The sequence below is a fragment of the Capra hircus genome, chromosome 17 (assembly GCF_001704415.2).
Source record: "Capra hircus breed San Clemente chromosome 17, ASM170441v1, whole genome shotgun sequence".
Taxonomy (NCBI): domain Eukaryota; kingdom Metazoa; phylum Chordata; class Mammalia; order Artiodactyla; family Bovidae; genus Capra; species Capra hircus.
Window position 1 is genome coordinate 1510128 of NC_030824.1, and position 23248 is coordinate 1533375.

A 23248-nucleotide genomic window follows, 5' to 3' on the forward strand; every position below is an offset into this window, starting at 1 on the left:
CGTGAATGACTGTGGGTGACAGGAGGAGGGGTGCACGTTAGTGGTCCTGGTCCTGAGAGTGGGTTCGGGGCTTGGCAGATGGTAGAAGCCTCTGGAGAACAGACAGGGCAAGTTGGACTTGACCCCCCCGGCCTTGGGAAGTGTGTGAGACTATTAAAAGCAGCCACTAAAGGGAATCTAAGCAAGGGTGTGACAGTGTCAGATTCTCTTTGGAAAGATCAGTTTGGCTATTTGGTGGCTGGATTGGAAAGATCAGGGTACTGGTGTTGAGAGGCCGTGGCTGTCTGTAGCCTGGCGGGACTCCAGCAGGAGGTTGGATCAATAGGAGTTGGTCGTCATCTCTCGGGGCCTCATATTTGGTGGTCAGTCGGTTGGAGAGGGGAAGGGGAAGGAGGAGGGGTCGTGTATGGCTGAGGTCCTGGTGTGCAGGGGAAACCAAGAGAGTGGCAACACCGAAAGAAAAGGAGCTTGTGTTCCCACCGCAGGCGATGCCAGAAGTGGTGAAGTGCCCACAGGTTAAAGCGACGCGGTTGTCACCTGGGAAGGCCGAAAAGGATGGGAGGTGTGGCGAGAGGCACAGATTCAGAACACAAATGGAGCTCAATTCCCCTGGCCAAAAAGCTAGGTTGAAATTTTTTCCTTACTTGGTGCTAGAAGGTCACTGTTTTGGATTGTACCCTAGTGTGAACTCAGCCAAGATTTTAAAATAAGATCATTTTCAGCTGGGTAGGAAATGTGTCCAAACCAGCCCCAGGGTTGGTTCTTAGAAACCAGTGAAGTGCCTCAGAACTCTTTAACAGTTTATCACCACAGAGCTTGTTAAGACACAGAGTCCCCTTCTCCACAGGGTGGGCATCAGTTTCGACCCTGCTGGGGTGCCTGAACTTGTTCCCTCTGGAGAGGGAATCCCAGGCCACAGGGCTCCCCGGCAGCTGCGGGAGGTTCAGCTGATGCCTCTGGAGAAGTGGCATTTGCTGCAGGGTTTCTGAAGAACGAGTAGGACTTTTCCCCCCTAGCTTTATTGAGGTGTAATTGACAAGAGTAGGATCTTTTAGATGACTTAGATGTAAGATTAAAGCTTACACATATGACAGGGCATATTACAATCTGGGTATATGTAACTGATATGTCATCATGGTCAACAAAAGAGTCCGAAATGCAGCACTTGGATACAATCTCAAAAACGACAGAATGATCTCTGTTCATTTCCAAGGCAAACCATTCAATATCACGGTAATCCAAGTTACCCCAACCGGTAATGCTGAAGAAGCTGAAGTTGAACGGTTCTATGAAGACCTATAAGACCTTTTAGAACTAACACCCAAAAAAGATGTCCTTTTCATTATAGGGGACTGGAATGCAAAAGTAGGAAGTCAAGAAACACCTGGAGTAACAGGCAAATTTGGCCTTGGAATGCAGAATGAAGAAGGGCAAAGACTAAAGGAGTTTTGCCAAGAAAATGCACTGGTCATAGCAAACCCCCTCTTCCAACAACACAAGAGAAGACTCTACACATGGATATCACCAGATGGTCAACACTGAAATCAGATTGATTATATTCTTTGCACCCAAAGATGGAGAAGCTCTATACAGTCAACAAAAACAAGACCAGGAGCTGACTGTGGCTCAGATCATGAACTCCTTATTACCAAATTCAGACTCAAATTGAAGAAAGTAGGGAAAACCGCTGGACCATTTAGGTATGACCTAAATCACATCCCTTATGATTATACAGTGGAAGTGAGAAATAGATTTAAGATCTATTTCAGCTCTAAGCCTAGATAAAAGTGCCTGATGAACTATGAAATGAGGTTCATGACATTGTACAGGAGACAGGGATCAAGACCATTCCCATGGAAAAGAAATGCAAAAAAGCAAAATGGCTCTCTGGGGAGGCCTTACAAATAGCTGTGAAAAGAAAAGTGAAAAGCAAAAGAGAAAAGGAAAGATATGAGAATCTGAATGTAGAGTTCCAAAGGATAGCAAGAAGAGATAAGAAAGCCTTCTTCAGTGATCAGTGCAAAGAAATAGAGGAAAACAACAGAATGGGAACGACTAGAGATCTCTTCAAGAAAATTAGAGATACCAAGGGAACATTTCATGAAAAGATGGGCTCAATAAAGGACAGAAATGGTATGGACCTAACAGAAGCAGAAGATATTAAGAAGAGGTGGCAAGAATACACAGAAGAACTGTACAAAAAAGAGCTTCACGACCCGGATAATCACGATGGTGTGATCACTCATCTAGAGCCAGACATTCTGGAATGTGAAGTCAACTGGGCCTTAGAAAGCATCACTATGAACAAAGCTAGTGGAGGTGATGGAATTCCAGTTGAGCCATTTCAAATCCTGGAAGATGATGCTGTGAAAGTGCTGCACTCAATATGCCAGCAAATTTGGAAGACGCAGCGGTGGCCACAGGACTGGAAAAGATCAGTTTTCATTCCAATCCCAAAGAACGGCAATGCCAAAGAATGCTCAAACTACTGCACAATTGCACTCATCTCACATGCTAGTAAAGTAATGCTCAAAATTCTCCAAGCCAGGCTTCAGCAATATGAGAACTTCCTGATATTCAAGCTGGTTTTAGAAAAGGCAGAGGAACCAGAGATCAAATTGCCAATATCCGCTGGATCATGGAAAAAGCAAGAGAGCTCCAGAAAAAACGTCTATTTCTGCTTTATTGACTATGCCAAAGCCTTTGACTGTGTGGATCACAATAAACTGTGGAAAATTCTGAGAGAGATGGGAATACCAGACCACCTGGCCTGCCTCTTGAGAAATCTGTATGCAGGTCAGGAAGCAACAGTTAGAACTGGACATGGAACAACAGACTGGTTCTCAATAGGAAAAGGGCTCCGTCAAGGCTGTATATTGTCACCCTGCTTATTTAACTTATATGCAGAGTACCTCATGAGAAATGCTGGCTTGGAAGAAACAGAAGTGGAATCAAGATTGCTGGGAGAAGTATCAATAACCTCAGATATGCAGATGACACCACCCTTATGGCAGAAAGTGAAGAGGAACTAAAAAGCCTCTTGATGAAAGTGAAAGAGGAGAGTGAAAAAGTTGGCTTAAAGCTCAACATTCAGAAAACTAAGATCATGGCATCTGGTCCCATCACTTCATGGGAAATAGATGGGGAAACAGTGGAAACAGTGTCAGACTTTATTTTTTGGGGCTCCAAAATCACTGCAGATGGTGACTGCAGCCATGAAATTAAAAGATGCTTACTGCTTGGAAGAAAAGTTATGACCAACCTAGATAGTGTATTCAAAAGCAGAGACATTACTTTGCCAACAAAGGTCCATCTAGTCAAGGCTATGGTTTTTCCTGTGGTCATGTATGGATGTGAGAGTTGGACTGTGAAGAAGGCTGAGAGCCGAAGAATTGATGCGTTTGACCTGTGGTGTTGGAGAAGCCTCTTGAGAGTCCCTTGGACTGCAAGGAGATCCAACCAGTCCATTCTGAAGGGGATCAGCCCTGGGATTTCTTTGGAAGGAATGATGACAAAGCTGAAACTCCAGTACTTTGGCCACCTCATGCGAAGAGTTGACTCATTGGAAAAGACTGATGCTGGGAGGGATTGGGGGCAGGAGGAGAAGGGGACGACCGAGGATGAGATGGCTGGATGGCATCACGGACTCAATGGACGTGAGTCTGAGTGAACTCCGGAAGTTGGTGATGGACAGGGAGGCCTGGCGTGCTGCGATTCCTGGGGTCGCAAAGAGTCGGACACGACTGAGCGACTGAGCTGAACTGATATGTAACTGAATCACTTTGCTGCTGCTGCTAAGTCGCGTCAGTCATGTCCGACCCTGTGCGACCCCATAGACGGCAGCCCACCAGGCTCCTCTGTCCCTGGGATTCTCCAGGCAAGAACACTTGAGTGGGTTGCCATTTCCTTCTCCAACACATGAAAGTGAAAAATGAAAGTGAAGTCGCTCAGTCGTGTCCGATTCTTTGAGACCCCATGGTCTGCAGCCCACCAGGCTCCTCCGTCCATGGGATTTCCCAGGCAAGAGCGATGGAGTGGGGTGCCACTGCCTTCTCCAAATCACTTTGCTATACAGCAGCAATTAACACTGTAAATCATAAAGCAGGTACTCACATAGCCACCGTCATAGACTGAGGCTGGAGGTCCCTGTGTGCCCCCCACCCACCACATTCCTGACTTCACCTCCGAAGAAGCTGGTTTGGTGATGATCGTTTCCTTGTTTTATAATTTTGTCACCTGTGTATGCATTCTCGAATAGTAGTTTAGTTTCCTAGTTATGAATTTTCTATAAATGGACCCATACTGTAGGATTGTTTTTTTTTTTAATTTAACAGAAGGATAATTGCTTTACAGAATTTTGTGGTTTTCTGTCATACATCAATAAGAATCAGCCATAGGTACACCCATGTCCCCTCCCTCCCAGACCTCCCTCCCTAGGGTTTGTTTGTGATTCTGTATTCTGCTGCTTTCAAGTATTGTTGTGTTTGTGAGATCCATCCCTGTTGCTGCTAGTAGCTGTAGGTGGTTCATTTTCATCACTGCCCAGAATTCCGTTCTATGAATGTGCTATAGTTTAGCTTATCCATTCCGTGGTTCTTTCTGTTTTTCTTACACATATGTCAGTAAGCATATACAGGAATTCCTCCTAGGGTAGATGCTGGGGTAAAATTGCTGAGTTGTAAGTTGTGTCTGTGTGTACCTTTGGATTCACTTCAGTTCAGTCGCTCAGTTGTGTCCGACTCTCTGTGGCCCCATGGACTGCAGCGCGCCAGGCCTCCCTGTCCATCACCAGCTCCTAGAGTTCACTCAAATTCATGTCCACTGAGGCGGTGATGCCTTCCAACCATCTCATCCTCTGTCGTCCCCTTCTCCTCCTGCCTTCAATCTTTCCCAGCATCAGGGTCTTTTCAAATGAGCTAGTTCTTCGCATGAAGTGGCCAAAGTATTGGAGTTTCACTAGATAGTTGGAGATATATTTTGCTTAGGGGAAAAAGTCGAATTATTACCAAATTGGGGGAGTGACCAAGGACATCCCAAGCAGGGAACTGCTCATGGAGAGGCCCCCGGGCCATCAACCAGCATGTGTACCCAGAGGACCTAGTAACTGAGGCTGAGCCTTCGGAAGGGGCAGAAGCTAGAGCCTCTGTCACCTGGCTGGGGACTCTGGGCCAATGTGGAGCCACTGTGGGGAAGGACAAGATGGATGTATATTTGAGGGGAAGGCTGTTCTGGGGCTTCCTTCAAAGCATCTGCTGTGCTTACTCCAAAGGTGATAGTCCCGTTGCCCACTTGGAACGCTCGGACCCGGGAACCTGTCACAGACAATGTGGAGAAGTTTGCCATTGAGACAGAACTCATCTACAAATATTCTCCCTTCCACAATGAAGAGGAGGTGATGACTCAGTTCATGAAGATTCTTGGGGACAGCGGTAAGGAAGCTTTGCACCTGCAGCTCTAGCATCGGAGTGTGCCAGACCCCCGAGTGGTGTGGGCTTGGCTGGGGTTGCCTGGCAGAACCTTAGGAGGATTTCTGTTTCCTAGGAACTCTGGTAATCATCTTCAACCTCAAACTTATGGATAACGGAGAGCCAGAGCTGGACATAATCTCAAATCCAAGGGATATCCAGATGGCAGAGACTTCACCGGAGGGCACGTGAGTGTGCCTGGAGGGAGGAAAGGGGAGGTGACCTGTGGGGGAGGGGGTGAGCATGTGCCTTGAATTCCCCAGCTTTAGAGCTGGTCAATCTGAGAATGCCTCGTCTTCCTGCCTTAAGGCAGAAGGGATGAATAGGATGACAACGGCTCCTCAGCTCATCCAGATCCCTGCCCCAGCTCCTTAACTGAGGAGGAGACAGAGGCCTTAGAGGGGCACGGAATTGCCGAGTCTGTAGTGGGGACGTCGTGAGCACGTGCCCACACAGGGAAGGAGAAGCTGAGGAGGGAAGTGGCAAGGTGGAGAGCCTCAGGGGAAGCTGTGCAGCCAGCCCTGGAGTGGCCGGGAGTGGGGCGGGGACAGACACTCCTTTCCCGAATCTCAGGAAGCCAGAGCGCCGCTCCTTCCGTGCCTACGCTGCCGTGCTCTACATTGATCCCCGGATGCGGATCTTCATCCACGGGCACAAGGTGCAGACCAAGCGGCTCTCCTGCTGCCTGTACAAGCCCAGGTAGGGGCCTGCCCACCTGGGCCTGATGCTCCCTCAGGCCTAGGATGGGGCCTGACCAAGTGTTTCTGGGGCACCACTGGAGACATGGTGGATGAGCGGCTGCCGGTGTTGACTGCATTTGGGCCTTTAAACTGCTTGCGATTTACTGTGGAGAAACTTGTTGGGTCCTGAGGGAGGGATGGAGCTGGCTGGGGGGGCTCGCTGAGTGTGCCTCCTGAGGTGGAGGGTGCTCAGCTGGGCACAGGGGGCTGTCTCAGTCAGTACAGGGAGGCTGCTTTTCTGAGATGAAGCAGGAGGCAGAGGGCAAGTGGAGTAGGGAATTGAGTCTTTTTGCTAAAAGAAACCCGGCTTTGACTCATGGGTTGGGCAACCAGGACCCTTGCTGCCCTGGATCCCTGGTAATTGGGCCCTGAGGTTACCCACCTGTCCCCCAGGATGTACAAGTACACATCAAGCCGGTTCAAGACCCGCGCGGAGCAGGAGGTGAAGAAAGCTGAGCACGTGGCGAGGATTGGTAATGAACCCCTGGGCAGGAGGGTTGGCAGGATTGTCTGGGGACTTACTTGTGGCAAAAGCGGGATCCAGGGGTGGGCTGTCCTGAACCTCTGCTCCGGCTCCTCTTGCACCCTCCCTCCGCGTTCCAGTCGCCTCAGCAGTTTTTCTCCCCAGGCTACTCCTTCACTCCTGCACTTACCTAAAGCAGTATTAACTCCTGAGCTTATCTGCCCAAAGTGAAGAATCCCATGCTGGCCTCTGGCGCAGATACTCATGAAATTGGTTTTCTTGACTCTAGAGCGAAAATCTCAAGGTCTCTCATGCTGGCGGAGCTTCTTGGCCGCATGCAGAGAGTGATTTGCTGAGGACCTTGGAAACTTGCAGCTCCTACTGAGGGTTTAATTTTTGCTGCCTCAGGCGGTTTTTTATTTGTCTGATTTATTTGTAGAGTTGGGAAAACGTGTCTGTTTTCCTCGCAGCCTCCTTGACTTTCCAAGCAAGTCTGCGCTCCAGCACTCCCGTGTTCCTGGACAGTGTTGAACATCTTGTCCCATGGGGACTGCACACTAAGGGGGAATTGACTGAGAGTTTTGACCTTTTGCGTCCTTATCATGGTTTCTTCTGGATTTCAGCTGAAGAGAAGGCACGGGAGGCAGAGAGCAAAGCTCGGACGTTGGAAGTGCGCCTGGGCGGAGACCTCACGCGGGACTCCAGGGTGAGACTCAGCGTTGCTGACCTGGCTCCATGTCCTGTCAATCACGAACCCTTGCGTTAAAGCTGTAAAATGGGATATGTTGATGTTTCTATAGTCACTGTTGGCACACTCATGGCACCTCGCCAAACGAGGAGGACACTGTTATAGTATCCTCAGTTCATAGAAGGAAACAGAAAAAGGTCAGTTGCCCAGGTCACACACAGTAGTAATGGTCGAAGCAGTCTCTGCCTCTCCTCTGCCATATGCGCCTCTGTAGACTGTGGCTTTGGTTGGGGTTGTTTCCTTAATGTCAGCAAGTCTAGTCACATGAAGCCAAGCTTTTGAACTTGTCCCTAGTGAGGGCCCTTTTTTGCAGAAAGCTAAATTTCCAGGTCTGGTCTTGGCGTCCACATGATTCAAAGTGAGCAGTTCAGGCCTGTTGTTGTGGCATTCCCAGCTGTGGCCCAGAGGCCTTCCTCTCCTTATCTGGTGCTGGCATGTGTCTCCAGGTGATGTTGCGACAGGTCCAGAACACAGCCATTACCCTGCGCAGGGAAGCCGATGTCAAGAAGCGGATCAAGGAAGCCAAGCAGCGGTGAGTGCCCGGCTGCCCGCGGGTCTGGTATAACCATGTACTTTTGTGTGGATGATTGACAAAGAGCTCGAGGACTCCCTCCCCACCCTGCTCGGTTGCCTTCTGTCACACATGGTTCCCTTGAGAAAGCCTTTAATGCTGTGATTCCAAGGAGGGGTTCCTGGCTCAGCTCCCTCCTGAGCCAGGACTCAGCGGGCAGAACCAGCACCGTGAGTGGAGCACCAGCCTGTCCTCACAGGCACTGTCTCGCCGTCCCTCCCCTTCCCTCTCTCACCTCTGCTCTCTCCCCACCTTCCCTGTCCTTGCCCTCTTCTTTTCCTTTTTCCTTTTTCTTTTCATTGAAAGCATGGATAAAGTGCTCATCATATACAGCTTGTAAAATACAGAATGTGTAAGAAAGAGTTGTAAAGTTCCTTATACGTCTCCCGCTTGGTGATCCCGACTCTTAATTTTTATCCCTGGTTACAGATATGGAATAATGCTGTAGGTTGAGTTTGTTCCTTTTCATCTAAACTGGGCATTTGTCGTGCTCATCGCATGATTTCCGTGTCTGCCTGCGCGTCTGGAGCCTCTGCAGGCTCTGGATGTGAGTCCTGCTTGCTTCTTGACCTCCTCGCCACAGGCCTAGGTGTCCAGTTTCTGTCTTGTGAGTCCGTCCACTGGTTGTCTATCTGCTTTTCAGTTTCCATGATTTTGTTAACATCCCACGAGAGATGTTTGTTCTCTCACATGTTCACTGTTCTTGTGGATTTTTGTCTAAAGTTAATCACTGTCACGTTGGTGGAGCGTTTACGCAGACTGTAGTGAAAGTGTTAGTCGCTCAGTTGTGTCTGACTCTCTGTGATCCCATGAACGGTAGCTCACCAGGCTTCTCTGTCCATGGGATTCTCCAGGCAAGAATACTGGAGTGGGTTGCCATTCCCTTCTCCAGGGGATCTTCCCAACCCCGAAGATTGAGGATTGAACTTGAGTCTCCTACACTGCAGGCGGATTCTCTGTCTGCAGATTACCTTTGTTTATTCCTAAGTACAGCTATCTTTGCAGAGATTTGCAGCAGCTTCACAGAATCTACTTCATTCTTAAATCCATTCCTGTTTGATACCAAAAGCCAAAGTCATTTGCTTTTAATTAGGGGGAACTAAGGGTGACTTGCAGAGTGCGTATCCTTACTGAGTCTTAACAGGCTGCACGTTGAATGCAAAGGCAAAACTTCGGAGTGTCTCGAGTTTCAGCTTAATTGTAAACACTGAGGTGTGTGTTAAGGGGTTGATCTGCTTCAGTCTATCTTTCGCCTTCTCAGAGCACTTAAGGAACCCAAGGAGCTGAACTTTGTTTTTGGGGTGAACATTGAGCACCGGGGCCTGGATGGAATGTTCATCTACAACTGTAGCCGCCTGATCAAGATGTACGAGAAAGTGGGCCCGCAGCTGGAAGGTGGCATGTGAGTGCTGCCGGGGCGGGCTCCGCTGTGGACAGGTGGTGGGTGGGCTTTGGCCAGCGGCTGAGCACGGTGCCTCCCTCCGTCTCCTGCAGGGCGTGCGGCGGAGTTGTCGGGGTCGTCGATGTGCCCTACCTGGTCCTGGAGCCCACACACAACAAGCAGGACTTTGCGGACGCCAAGGAGTACCGGCACCTCCTGCGGGCCATGGGGGAGCACCTGGCGCAGTACTGGAAGGACATCGCCATTGGTAGCGCCGCGCCCCGCCGCCCCCCACCAGCCGGGGCCCTCCCCATCCGGGGGCCTGACGCCTCACTTGACTCCTCACTCGACAACTGGCTGTTTGCCTTCCAGCCCAGCGGGGAATCATCAAGTTCTGGGATGAGTTTGGCTACCTCTCTGCCAACTGGAACCAGCCCCCATCCAGTGACCTGCGCTACAAGCGGCGGCGATCCATGGAGATCCCGACCACCATCCAGTGTGGTGAGCTGGGTGTCACGCAGCCCCTCTCCCCAGCTCCTCTCCGTCGTGGCCCTGTGCTGGTCTCAGCACTGTGCTGACAGTCAGGGACTTCTGTCTCCCCGGGTATATCAGTCTGTCTGGTGATGGCCCTGGGAGCTCAGTCTTGGGACTGTGCCTTGCCCATGTGTCCCTCTGAATGAGGCAGGCGGTCATCTAACCCAGTTTGGTACCACATGGGTAGAAGTGTGAGTGATGACTGAGCCACGATCCTGCTGGAAGTGGGAGAGGGCTGGGGCCGCTGAGGGTGTATGAATAAAGTTTCCATCCTTGCTGGAATCACTGTCCCTGGGAAGAGTGACTGTTCTGTTAGGAAGGCAGTGGTGGAGCCAGGTTGAGGATCTTTGCATGGACAGTCAGGGGCATCTCTGCCTTGGGCCTGGCTGGGAGGAGCCTGACTGTTATCGGTGGGCATGGCTGACACTTGGGGGTGTTTTTTGTGTCACAGATCTGTGTCTGAAGTGGCGGACACTCCCCTTTCAGCTGAATTCTGTGGAGAGAGATTACCCTGACACTTGGGTTTGCTCCATGAACCCTGATCCTGAGCAGGACCGGTGAGTGCTTTTTCTAACGAGTTTCTGGGCATCCTCCCGCACCCCCTGAGCTTCCTCCACCCTTCCACTGTGCTTCTTGAGGTCACTGCTCTGTCCTTACATCTCTGTCTTGCCGTGCATACTAAGTGCCTGGAAATAGAAACAGAAGCGTGTCCTGCAGTGAGTATTAATTCTGTGCTTTTGGGAGGTCTGAGGTTGCTCTGATGAGAAAGAGCACGGGCTGGCTGAGGAGGAAGGACCCTGCCCTACCTGGAACCGTCTTGCCATGCCTGCTCTAGCACTCTCTCCCCACAGGTGTGAGGCTTCAGAGCAGAAGCAGAAGTTTCCCTTGGGGACATTGAAAAAGGACCTGAAGACACAGGAAGAGAAGCAGAAGCAACTGACAGAAAAAATTCGCCAGCAGCAGGAGAAGCTGGAGGCCCTGCAAGTGAGTGGGCAGTGGGCAGGTGGGCAGATGGGTGGGGCCTCTCAGTAGCTCCTCTGTCCCCCAGGCTAGTTTCACTCTCCTTTTGAACCCATAAGCACTTCCCGAGCTTCCCAAGACCCCCTTCTCCTATGCCTTGATTATTCTGAAAAAAAATTGTATAGGACAAAGAGGTCCAATTCATTTGGGATGTTTTGAAACTTCAGGAAATATCCTATTTGAGAGGTAACCATTAACTTCATATCCAGCTTTTTATGACCACTAGCATAAATACATGTATTTTTTATTAGAAATATGGAGATCATGACTTTTGTGTCAAATCACATAGCCATACTTTTTTTTTTTAATGCCTAATTATTTTTTTAGGATAGTTTTCCAGAAGTGAATTTGAAAGAGTAAAAGGATTTTAAAAATTCTGTGGATTTATTTCCAAGGTATCTTCCAGAAGACGTATTATATCTTAGGTTTTCTTTTTTACAAGTACTTTTTAAATGTTTTTGAAAATTTGAAAAAAGATAAACATCTTATAATTTGAATTTCATATTTCTAAAACTGAACCACTTTTTTCATGTTTTCCTTTTCAAAACTGCTTATTGTTTTTTCCTTAATTGATTAGTCAGGGTTTTTAAGATACTTGCGTGGCTTCAACCTTTTATCATGTTTATTACAAAAGCATTTTCCTTTCTGGCTTCTGGTCAGGCAGGTGCTCTCATTGTATTGTGTGTGTTCCTCCGTCTGCCGAATCCCATGGGTCCTTTCTGGCTTTGTCCATCAGGGATCTCCCATCTTTTTTGACTTGTTTTGTAGGAATTTAGTCCATTGATACTTTTCCCCAGTCTCTCGATTGCTGGAATAATCATGTAGAATCTTGTAATTTGCTGGTGGTTTACTCTCTGCGAGTTTCTGTCTTCTCAGTGAGAATGGAAGGCTTGTAAGAGTAGGACCGTGGTCCAGACCGTCTTTATTTGCCCACTGTCCCAGATAGAGAGGGCTCCAAAAAGAATTGACTTCCAAGCACCAGACAACCTCCTCATCCTGTTTACCCTGCAGAAAACCACACCCATTCGCTCCCAGGCTGACCTGAAGAAACTGCCTTTGGAAGTGACCACCAGACCTTCCTCTGAGGTGAATCCCTGGGGTGGTGGGGGCTCTTCTTGGGTGTCTCATGCTGGGATTGGTATTCTCACTCTCTGCCTCTTTCAGGAACCTGCACGTAGACCTCAGCGCCCTCGGTCACCTCCTTTACCTGCTGTGATCAAGAATGCCCCGAGCAGACCCCCTTCCCTGCAAGCTCCCAGGCCAGCCAGCCAGCCCAGGAAGGCTCCTGTCATCAGTAACGCCCCAAAGCCTGCTGCCCCGGCTGCCCGGGAGGAGGCCAGCACTTCCCGGCTGCTCCAGCCTCCCGAGGCACCCCGGAAGCCTGCCAACGCTCTGGTCAGGCCTGCGTCCCGGCCCACCCCAGCAGTACAGCCACCGTTACCATCTCCCCAGTCCAACTCCAGGAGCCCTCGGGAGGTCCCTTCCCCCCGAGCTCTGAAGACTCCAGTGGTCAAGAAGCCAGAGCTGCCCACTAAACTCTCCCCGGTGAGCTGCTGCGACGCCCCCCAGCGCCGTCCACAGTGGTACAGGGGTGGAGGGGCAGTGTTGGTTGCATGGGGGTGGTGCTTGGTGGAAATCGGCTTCCCTGTTGCCCCTGCAAAGGAGAGGGATGTGAAGGCACTGGGTGGGGGGCACAGAGCTTGTTGGTCCCCTGTCCAGGAAGTTCTCTGGTACCCCTCCGAGGTTTGGTACCCCACAGACTCGAGTCACCTCCCCTGGCTTCTCCTGCTGTGGGCAGAGGGTGCACAGCAGTGGTGGGTGTGGCTCCGTGAGGTGTGGACGAGAGGCCCCTGCTTTGAGCGGAGGTCCTCGTGGGTGTTGGGCCTGGGGGTTGCCATGTCCCTCGTAGTGTTGGGTGCCCAGCTCTGGTGGGCACGGAGACCCACAGGCCCCTCTCTGAATGGCTCCTTTAGGCCACATGGGCTCTTCCAGCACCTGAGGGGCTGAAAGAGTCCCTCACATTCCTGCTGCTTTTGCAGCAGGCCACTCCCAGTCGGAAGCGGAGCCTCGGGGTCTCTGATGAGGAAGACGCAGAGGAAGAGGCTGAGAAGAGGAAGGAGAGGTCCAAGCGGGGCAAGCTGGCTGTGAAGGAGGAAAAGAAGGACTTGAGTGAGGTAGGTCCTCAGCCTCCTACCCATCTCTGCAGCCTGACACGAGCTGACCAGAAGCCCAGGCCCTCTCTGAGGGACTCGCAGTCGTACTCCCGACTAGAAGCCCAGTGCCTAGGGAGGGTCTTGAGATGGACTCCGCCTCTGCTCGCAGGCCTGAGCTGACGGCCACGCAGATCTGTGCCACTCTGCCCCTTGCCTCCTCTGGTTCATCGAGGTTTTTGGAGGCAGGTGTGTAGATACTGAGATGGTGGTTGAGAGAGGGGCTCTCCACGAAGCTCGGGCATTTAAAAGGCTGCCTGAGGTGGCATGCGATGACCCCGGGCAGACGGTCTGCTCTGCAGGGGCACTGGCGGAGTCTCTAACAGACTGTCCTTGCAGCTCTCAGACAGCTCTGGGGAAGAGGACTCGGCTGACCTCAAGAGCGCTCAGAGAGGTAAGTTTAGGAGGTGCCTGGAGCCTCTGGGGCAGTGGGAAAGGGTCCCTTGGTCAGCGGCACCTCATTGCGAAGGCTCTTGGAGGCTTTCTTGGCTCTGGGTGCTCATTCAACAGTGGTTTCAAGTATTAATTCGGAGAAGCCTCCTGAGGAGAGCACACCCTCATGTTTATTTTTAGCGTCAGTTCCTTGGTGTTCGCCTCTGGCCGTCACTCATCCTGCTGCTCTGCGGCACCCTCATTGGGGGGAAGGGGGGAAGGCGGCCAGGGTGGCTGGGCTCCACATCCCTGGCGTAGTGGGATCAAGCTTCTCGGGGTTCTTGTCCCTGTGAGCCTGGGTGGCCCTGGCTGGGTGGGGGGCTCTAGTGCTTCCACTTTTCTGACTCCAGCCCTGCTCCCACTCTCAGATAAGGGGCTGCACGTGGAGGTGCGTGTGAATAGGGAGTGGTACACAGGCCGTGTCACAGCTGTGGAGGTGGGCAAGAATGCGGTGCGGTGGAAGGTGAAATTTGACTATGTGCCCACGGACACAACACCAAGAGACCGCTGGTAACACCCCTTCCAGGAAGATGGGTTGACAGTTGGCCAGGGCAGGGGCAGGCAGCCCGCCTGGGAGCCTGGAACTTGTGTGACGAACACTGGGTTCTCCCTAGGGTGGAGAAAGGCAGCGACGATGTGCGGTTGATGAAGCCCCCGTCCCCAGAGTATCAGAGCCCAGACACACGCCAGGAGGGCAGAGAAGAGGCAGCGGCGGCCCCAGCGGGGGGTTCGGTGGCCCAGCAAGCTGTAGCCTCGGCGGAGCCCTCCACCTCTGACTGCATCCCTATCGAGCCTGACACCACCGCCCCCAGCACCAACCACGAGACCATTGACCTCCTCGTCCAGATTCTTCGGTGTGTCATTGTCCTGCTCCGGCACCAGTGGTGGCTCCCGACCACCTCTTTGCCGTTCTGATTTCCTGTCCCACCTTCCTTCTTGTTCAGGAATTGTTTACGGTACTTCCTGCCTCCGAGTTTCCCCATCTCTAAGAAGGAGCTGAGTGCTATGAATTCAGATGAGCTGATATCGTTTCCTCTGGTGAGTCTGCCCACCCACCTTGGTGCTTCTTGTGACTGCCAGGCCTGTTGTGTGCTCCATAAAGTCTGTCAGAGAGAAAAGCATGGAGTTTTATCTCCATTCCACTTCAAGGAAATGAGGCTAGGAGTTGAAGATACTCAGGCTCAGAGAGGTTAACAGCCTGCTGTGATAGAGCCAAGATTTGAACCCAGGACACTTTGAGAGGACAAGGGTCTTGCTCTCCAGGGTGACGAGTTCCCAGGGTTCCCAGGCAGCTGCTCCACCTCAGTGCTCGCCCTTGTTTAGGCTGCAGGCGTCCTCTGCAGTTCCTCGGAACAAACTGCTGATAGGCCAGCTGGGTTGGCCTGCCCTCCTCTTGTCAGCTTTGTTGCTTTTGGCTTCAGGCTGTTGCCAAAACGAGCAAAGCCTGGGTGCAGTGGGATTTCTACAGTGAGCATGACCCAGGCCAAAGCATGGTCAGCAGGAGTGTCTGAGCCTGAAATAGTCCTTCGGCTCACGCTTGTGAAAGGAGGTGCCACTAATGCACCAACCTAATAGCCTCCTGAGAGAAATGCCTAAAATAACTCAAACTTTCAATTCTTTCACGTTCGGGACACACCAGAACTCTAATGTTCATTGTGTCTGTGTCAGTTTGTAAATGACCATCCTACTTCTCATCATGCTGCGAAAGAGCTCCATGAAATCCTCAGGTGCCCTGCAAATACTAGATTCAAATATGTACTGTAAAAGTACCATAACTGCATGTGAATCTGTAATGACTTTAATACGGGCTCATAGTTAGGCTCATGACATTGCATGTTAAATTTCAATGCTCTTGGCACCTGCTTGAACATTTATTTTGAGCTGCCACGTGGTGATTATTTTCTGTGCAGAACTTGAGGTTTCTGTTGCCATCTTGGTTTACTAGTATTCTAGATTGTAAATAAATCATTCTCACACGTTTTAAGAACAGCAGTGAGGAGTCACTCAGTGCTGGGTAGCTCATAGGTCGTCACAGAAGTAAGTAAATGCTATAGTTGGCGAGACTGTGGTGGTCAGCCACTGCTGGTTCTAAGTTTGTGTTCATCACAATGGCCCTTTCATTCTCACTCCTGATTCATGAGTAAATCCTAATAACTTTGAAAATAAACTAAACATAAAGAGATACACCTAAATTGTTTTTCATATTGAGATACCATGTAACTTTCACTCAAAACAAGTGTTCTGCTACTTTGAAAAAGCTCCTGTCTAGAGAAGCAAGCTGCTGGTTAACACTACTACCCCACCGCTGGGGTTTCAGGTGCTTGGAGAAGATGGTGAAAAGTTCTATGCTGTGTAAATACACTACACAAACATGAGGCTGTCTGCTGTTGGTAGGAGCGCGACACATACTTGTTGGCTGTGACCTGGATGTGGGTCGCTCATTAGTGCTGTTGTAGAGTTAAAAGGAGAATGGTTGAGGATCATGCCTCATGTTTACTCACAGCTTGCAGTTTGCAGAGCTCTTTGCCAACTGCTTTCCGTGTGTGAGCCCGTCTCCACCCTCGAGGCAGCCCTGTGAGGTTGGCCTCAAGGTCTTTCCTCTCTGGAGCTGCAGGGCCACTGGCTCCTGGGTTTGATATCCATTCAGACCGAGCTTCCTGGTGCCGAGCCAGCTGGGGACACCAGTGCCTGTCTGGAAGGGCCCTGGGGACCCTTGTGGGCCCATGCACTTACCGCTGGCTTCTCTTCCAACAGAAAGAGTACTTCAAGCAGTATGAAGTTGGGCTCCAGAACCTGTGCCATTCCTACCAGAGCCGTGCCGACTCGCGGGCCAAGGCTTCTGAGGAGAGCCTGCGCACCTCCGAGAGAAAGCTGCGTGAGACCGAGGAGAAGCTGCAGAAGCTGAGGACCAACATCGTGGCACTCCTGCAAAAGGTGCAGGAGGTGAGCCAGGCCACCCTCTCGTTGCAGCGGCCCACCTGGTGTCTCGGGGGCGGGGGGCCTGGGTACCTCGTGCTCCCTTCTCCCCACTCACAGGAATGTGTGGTTCCAACCCTGGCGGCACAGCATCCTGACCAGGCGGGCTGGAGGTGGTGCGGCTGCTGGGCCCCGTCCCAGCCACACCCACGGTATCAGACTTTTGCCCTTGTGTAGACACGGTGACCTGCAACCTGGTTTGAGACACCTTGGAGTCATGAAACAAAGACATTCTTGGTTTTCCAGATGACGCCTGGGTGGGAGTGGGTAGCCCACAAGCCGGGAATGTCCTGTGGTCTCAGCCCTTCTTCTGGGCAGGAATCTGGGGATCCCTGTCCTGTGACCCCTGGTGACCAACAGGGGCCCTGCTCTCGGACCACAGCAGGGGAGGAGACAGAACTGTTGATGGTGGGAAGTGCCATGAAAAAAAAACAGGAGAGCGCGACAGGAAGCCGCTGTACTAGAGTGTCAGGAGAGCCTCTGAGGAGGAGGTTGGGCCCAAGGCAGAGCCAGACGTGCTGGGGGGGTGTGAGCTGTAGGCAGAGAAGAGCAGGGCCCACGGCAGGGCCCTGGGCCAGGTGGGAGGTCCCTGGACCTTGTGGTGCTGAGACGTGTGCAGCCTAAGACACTTACTTTGGTTGGTTGTAGGAGAGGCCGAGGTTAGAGTCCAGGACTCCACTGAGGAGGTTCCCAGTTATCTGGGTGAGAGATTCTGGAGGCCTGAGCCTTGGATGGTGCCAGTGAGGAGGGAGAGAAGCGTCTGGGGGAGGACAGGGAACAAGGGCAACTGTTCGAGTCTGAGTCCCTGAGTAGAGGGAAGAGGGCACCTGTACTGAGACGGGAACAACCCGGGGTGGGTGGTGGGACGAGCCGTGGATGTACTGAGTCTGAGAGTGAGGCTGGGGCAGGCGGCCTGGGTGGGGGGAGGTGGGCAGGAGTGGGAGGACGGAGAGGGGATGGATGATTAAGGGTGGCCCAACAGGGTGGAGGGGGGAAGAGTAGAGGGCATGGCCTGGGCTGCAAGAAGGCTGGGGAGGCGGGCCTCCCACCACCCTGTGAGCCCTGGCTGACCCTGCCCTGCTCTGTTCCAGGACTTAGACATTAACACAGACGACGAGCTGGATGCCTACATCGAGGACCTGATCACCAAGGGGGACTAGGGCCCGGAGCCAGAGATCAGCTCCTCTGCCCCTCAAGGCAGAGCTCCTGAGGGTGGCGTTTCATTTATGGGTTGATGGACTTACCTTGGTTTGATTCACGGGATATCTGTGCTTTTGGTGGGAGAGAGACTGATTCTTTGACTCTTCCACCCTAAGTTGATAAATATTTATTTTTTGAAAGAAACAACATGCTGTGCCTGCTGTGAGACCATACTTTTTTTTGGTGACTCTTGGGCAAAGGACAGAACCAGGATGCCAAGTCTTGAGTTGCTTCTCTCGGTTCCTGGCTTCTCAAGATGTGGTGAATTCCAGCACCGTGTGGAAGTTGGAGGGGCTCCAGGGGCAGGGCTGGGGGGCAGACAGGACCCTTCCCAGGCTGGTGCTCCCCCAGGAACTCCAATCCAGGGCATCTCCATGGGGCTGCCATCAGCAGGCGGCTTGGCGCTGAGGAGCTCCCTGCCTCAGGTCAGGGAGGTGAGTGGTGGTCTGAGCGGCCAGTCTTCTTGGCTGTGGCACTGTCAGTCAGCTCGGGGGAGAAAGATCCTCCTGTTCAGCGTCCCCATCCACCACCTAAATTCTCCCTGCTGGATGTTTCCTTAGCTAGCAGTAGACGGTGAGGTTTCCTGCCACAAAAACTCGAGTCCAGGTTAAGGCGTGGACAGATCTGACTGGGCAGCCTGCTGACCTGGGTAGCACATCGTTTGCGTTCCAGAGGAGTCCCCTTAGGAGTCCTGTGCGTGAGGAGCGCCGTGCTGGTCTGGTGGTGGCCTCGGCCGCCACTGTGGCAGGGTCCTGGGGAGGACTGCTGCTCTTCCTGCTTCCCCTCTGTTCGCCCTACCACGCCCTGTCAGGGTCTCCGGTTTGGGGCAGATGGGAGGAGGGGGTCACCGAGCCCCTGGGCATGCCATGCCTTCCTCTGCCTGGTCACAGCCTCATACTGCTGTGGTCCTCAAACAACTCAGGGTCAAAGACCAAGGCCAGAGTCGCTGAGTTTTCTGTAATGGCCGTTGGAAAAGTTCTGGTTCGATTTCCCCCAACTCACTCCTTATCCCCTTTTATTTGGGGACTTTGGGTTTTCTGAAGGCACAAGAACCATGATCTTGCCCCACTGGCCCGCAATTCTGACCTCTCAGTGTGTTTCCAGCGTCCGCCCACCTCTGCTCAGCAGGGGCCATGTGCCGCCCTGTGAAGACTGCAGGAGACGGGGAAGCGATGGCGAGGGAGGCAGGCCACAGGGGAGTTAAGGTCTCTGCCCACTTGTGCACGTGCCGGAAGTGCCTATGATGTGTGGGCTTGGGACTTCTCAAAACCACACCCCTGGGCAAGGGCTGTTCCAGAGAAATACCAGGGAGGCCCTGACCTCTTCCTCGGAAGATTCTCCCAGAGTCTTGGGGTTTCTTGAGCTGGTAGTTCCTATCCTGTCCGGCTCGTTCTCATCACAGGCAGCGTATGATCCATTTTTTGTCCCCAAACTTCCTGTTTTCATTTAGATAGAAGCTGATTCTGCATTTTTACCAGAGGGTAATACTCAAGGTTTTTTATTTACACACCTGTAATCAAAATGCAATACTATAAACTTTTACTGGCGAGACTCCTGAACTCAGTCTGTTTTCTTCTAGTAAAACCCAGCACCTCCCTCATTCTTCCCACCACTGTGGCTTTAAGCTGTCTTCAGGCTCTTCCTCATCTCCACCTTCACTGTCTTCCGTCTTCACTGTCTTTGACACCCACAGAAACTGACATACTGAATTTCGTAAATATTTTAGCCTCAACTTCCAGGTGTTCCTTCTTTGCTGTTGAAATCCAACAGCAGCGGTGCTGAATACAGCCTGCTTCCAGGCAGAGCTGTTGCCATGCTGGGCAGGAAGGTAAGATGAAGGAACTCCCCTTCTAAACTGGGTGACTGAGCTGCCTGGAATTGTCTAACAACTTGGGAAGAAGAGGATGGTCTGGAAGGTCTGTTGCAAGAAGGTGAATGCATGCAGAAGCCTGTGTTTCTGGAGGAGGAGGACTAGTTTTGGTTTTTTGTCCTTTTTCAGGTGACACATGCACATGATAAAAATTCAAACAGTATAAAAGGCTGGACCGTGAGAGCAAGCCCCGCCTCCCCCGGCCCCCAGCGCTCTCCCCCTAGAGTATCTGTGCTGAGCAGATGCGCATCTCTGTTCTGCCTGTCTCACTCAGTAGATCCTGGGACTTGTAAGAGTTCACATCGGTCTACTTTATCGTGACACCACATAGCATTTCAGTGTCCTGGATGTACTGTTAGTCACTGGTCCCATTTATAGACATTTAGGTTTACAAAAAATTCCATGATGACTATCTGTGTGTGTGTACTTCGATCTGTGTTTATTTGGATGAATTCCAGAGAGAAATGTCTGTGTCAGAAGGTGGAGGCATTCCAGAAGACTTCACAATTTCAGTCCCCACCAACAGTGCATTCCTCACCTCCCTCCTTGCCTGTCCGCAGTCTCTTCCATCTTAAGAAAGGTGAAAAGCCTATGGATTTTTGATTTGGTCTGAATGAATTATGTGAGGTCAATCATGTGTTTCCTTCTGGGACAGGGCTGTAGTTCTGAGTCTTGGGTTAGGGACTTAAACCAAGGACATCAAACCAGTCAATCCTAAAGGAGATCTGCCCTGAATATTCATTGAAAGGATTGATGCTGAAGCTGAAGCTCCAACAACTGGCCACCTGATTGGAAGAGTCAACTCACTAGAAAAGACCCTGATGCTGGGAAAGATTGAAGGCAGGAGGAAAAGGGGACAACAGAGGATGAGACGGTTGGATGGCATCACCGACTCAACATAAATTTGAGTAAACTCTGGAAGATGGTGAAGGACAGGGAAGCCCGTCATGCTGCAGTCCATGGCGTCACAAAGAGTTGGACATGACTTAGATACTGAATATCAAAATCAGATGAAAAACAAGGGGTGAGTTTTCTGGGAAATGTCCACCTTATACTACCCGTTCAGCCCTTAGGTGTCCCATGGATTTAGCATTAAAAACCCCACATCAGTACCATATTACTAGAAGACAAGGGTTTGACATTGTTTACCAAAGGAAGGCAACGGATTAACAACAGGATGAGGGAAACTCTTGTTTCTCCTGCATGTGTGTCCGAGTGATACTGCCTTCTGGCTCCTCTTGTTGAGCCCAGGTCCCCTTGAAGACATGACTGTCTTTCAGGCCTGTGGTTCAAGCAGTGTTGGGCAAGAGTTCATGGCTCTGTAGACCAACAAGTGTGAGATAAAGCTCAAACTTCCATGTCTTTTACATAGAACACAGGTTTGGCCTGCGTGGGTGGTGCCGCCACTGGCTACTTGTCCCCAGTGAAAGGCTGTCTTGCAGGTGGACCAGGCTGCAAGGGACCAGCTGGCAGCTGCCCAGATGCCTAAACATCCTCAGAATTCCACTGCAGGGTTCTGCCCTTTTTTGCAGATGGAACCTCTGAGGCTTCCTTTGGAAGGGCCCTATTGCTCTTGGTTCCCTAAGAAAGTGGACAGGCAGTTTGGCCATGGGAGGCAGAGCTACAGAAGAGTATGCCTTCTCCGCTGCCATACTTCAGTGCTCTGACTGTCCTCAGCACTGCTGGGGGCACCCTCTCCATAGTGAGCAAGACAGACTGGAGAGAGAAGAGTTTCGTGAGGGATCGCCCACTCGGCAAGGAGCCAGAATGTTGCAAGCCTGTGTTTCAGTCTGATAGTTTTCATCTAGTTACTTGCAATGTGCCAGCCCCAACTAGGACTCCTGATGGATCCTGCAGAAATTTCCTTTCAGTTCACAAGGCATCAGACAAATCACTGCCCATTCTGGGTTCCCCTTTCTTCTCTAAAAAGAGCTGGATGACAGTAGAAGTCTTCTGACTTACTAAGCTGAATTCACCCGGAGAAGGCAATGGCACCCCACTCCAGTACTCTTGCCTGGAAAGTCCCATGGACGGAGAAGCCTGGTAGGCTGCGGTCCATGGGGTCGCTAAGAGTTGGACATGGCTGAGAGACTTCACTTTCATGCATTGGAGAAGGAAATGGCAACCCACCCCAGTGTGCCTGGAGAATCCCAGGGACGGGGGAGCCTGGTGGGCTGCCGTCTATGGGGTTGCACAGAGTCGGAAACGACTGAAGCGACTTAGCAGCAGCAGCAAGCTGAATTCACCAGAAATTTATCCAGAGGCCCACAGGGGCAGCGAATAACTGGTCTCATAGCAAGGAGAGACAAGAAAGCCTCCTTAAGTGAGAGGAAAACAATAGAATGGGAAAGACTATAGAGATCTCTTCAAGAAAATCAGAGCTACCAAGGGAACATTTCATGCAAAGATGGGCACGATAAAGGACAGAAATGTCAAGGACCTAACAAAAGCAGAAAAAATTAAGAGGTGGCAAGAATACACAGAAGAACTGTACACAAAACGTCTTAAGGACCCAGATAACCACAATGATGTGATCACTCACCTAGAGCCAGACATTCTGGAGTGTGAAGTCAAGTGGGTCTTGGGAAGCATTACTACAAACAAAGCTGGAGGTGATGGAATTCCAGCTGAGCTATTTCAAATCCTAAAAGATGATGCTGTGAAAGTGCTGCACTCAATATAACAGCAAGTTTGGAAAGTTCAGCAGTGGCCACAGGACTGGAAAGGTCAGTTTTCATTCCAATCCCAAAGAAGGGCAATGCCAAAGAACGTTCAAACTTCTGTACAATTGCACATTTCATATGTTAGCAAGATTATGCTCAAAATACTTCAATCTAGGCTTCAGCAGTACGGTGAACCTAGAAATTCCAGACCTACAAGCTGGATTTAGAAAACACAGTGGAACCAGAGATCAAATTGCCAACATCCGCTGGATCATTGAAAAAGCAAGGGAATTCCAACATCTACTACTTCATTGACTAAGCTAAAGCCTTCGTGTTGATCACAACAAACTGGAAAATTCTTCAAGATATGGGAATACCACACCACCTTAACTGTCTCCTGAGAAACCTGTATGCAGAACAAGAAGCAACAGTTAGAACCAGACATGGAACAGACTGCTTCAAAATTGGGAAAGGAATACAACAAGGCTGTATATTGTCACCCTGCTTATTTAACTTCTATGCAGAGTACATCATGAGAAATGCTGGGCTGGACAAATCACAAGCTGGAAGGAATCAAGACTGCCAGGAGAAGTATCAACAACCTCAGATATGCAGATGATACCATTTAATGGCAGAACATGAAGAACTAAAGAGCCTCTTGATGAGGGTGAAAGAGGAGAGTGAAAAAGCTGGCTTAAAACTCAACATTCAAAAAATGGTCATGGCATCCAGTCCCATCACTTCGTGGCAAATAGAAGGGGAAATAGTGGAAACAATAACAGATTTTATTTTCGTGGGCTCCAGAATCACTGCAGATGGTGACTGCAGCCATGAAATTAAGACGCTTGTTCTCTGGAATAAAAGCTATGACAAACCTAGACAGCATACTAAAAGCAGAGACACCGCTTTGCTGATAAAAGTTCATCTAGTCAAAGCTATGGTTTTTCCAGTAGTCACATAGGATGTGAAAGTTGG

The 23248-nt window shown here is 50.9% G+C and overlaps 1 protein-coding gene across 15 annotated transcripts in view; it reads left to right on the forward strand.

Annotated features, from left to right (window-relative positions):
* MORC2 (MORC family CW-type zinc finger 2) overlaps window positions 1-19299 on the forward strand; it is a 43049-nt gene extending 23750 nt beyond the window's left edge. For 2 of the 15 annotated variants that reach the window (XR_001919349.1, XR_001919350.1), the window contains exons 8-27: window positions 5270-5429; window positions 5542-5653; window positions 6039-6164; window positions 6599-6678; window positions 7292-7374; window positions 7863-7948; window positions 9249-9389; window positions 9482-9636; window positions 9741-9869; window positions 10354-10459; window positions 10754-10886; window positions 11934-12008; window positions 12087-12467; window positions 12962-13096; window positions 13472-13526; window positions 13933-14074; window positions 14179-14418; window positions 14509-14602; window positions 16319-17393; window positions 17468-19299. Coding sequence is in view for 10 of the 15 variants with exons in the window: in XM_018060966.1 (XP_017916455.1) it covers window positions 5270-5429; window positions 5542-5653; window positions 6039-6164; window positions 6599-6678; window positions 7292-7374; window positions 7863-7948; window positions 9249-9389; window positions 9482-9636; window positions 9741-9869; window positions 10354-10459; window positions 10754-10886; window positions 11934-12008; window positions 12087-12467; window positions 12962-13096; window positions 13472-13526; window positions 13933-14074; window positions 14179-14418; window positions 14509-14602; window positions 16319-16692; window positions 17189-17204 (2823 nt within the window). In the remaining 5 variants the exon portion in view is untranslated. Of the gene's footprint in view, window positions 1-5269; window positions 5430-5541; window positions 5654-6038; window positions 6165-6598; window positions 6679-7291; window positions 7375-7862; window positions 7949-9248; window positions 9390-9481; window positions 9637-9740; window positions 9870-10353; window positions 10460-10753; window positions 10887-11933; window positions 12009-12086; window positions 12468-12961; window positions 13097-13471; window positions 13527-13932; window positions 14075-14178; window positions 14419-14508; window positions 14603-16318 lie in introns of all 15 variants that reach the window. The other 13 variants (XR_001919353.1, XM_018060966.1, XM_018060968.1 and 10 more) reach the window with 13 other exon arrangements.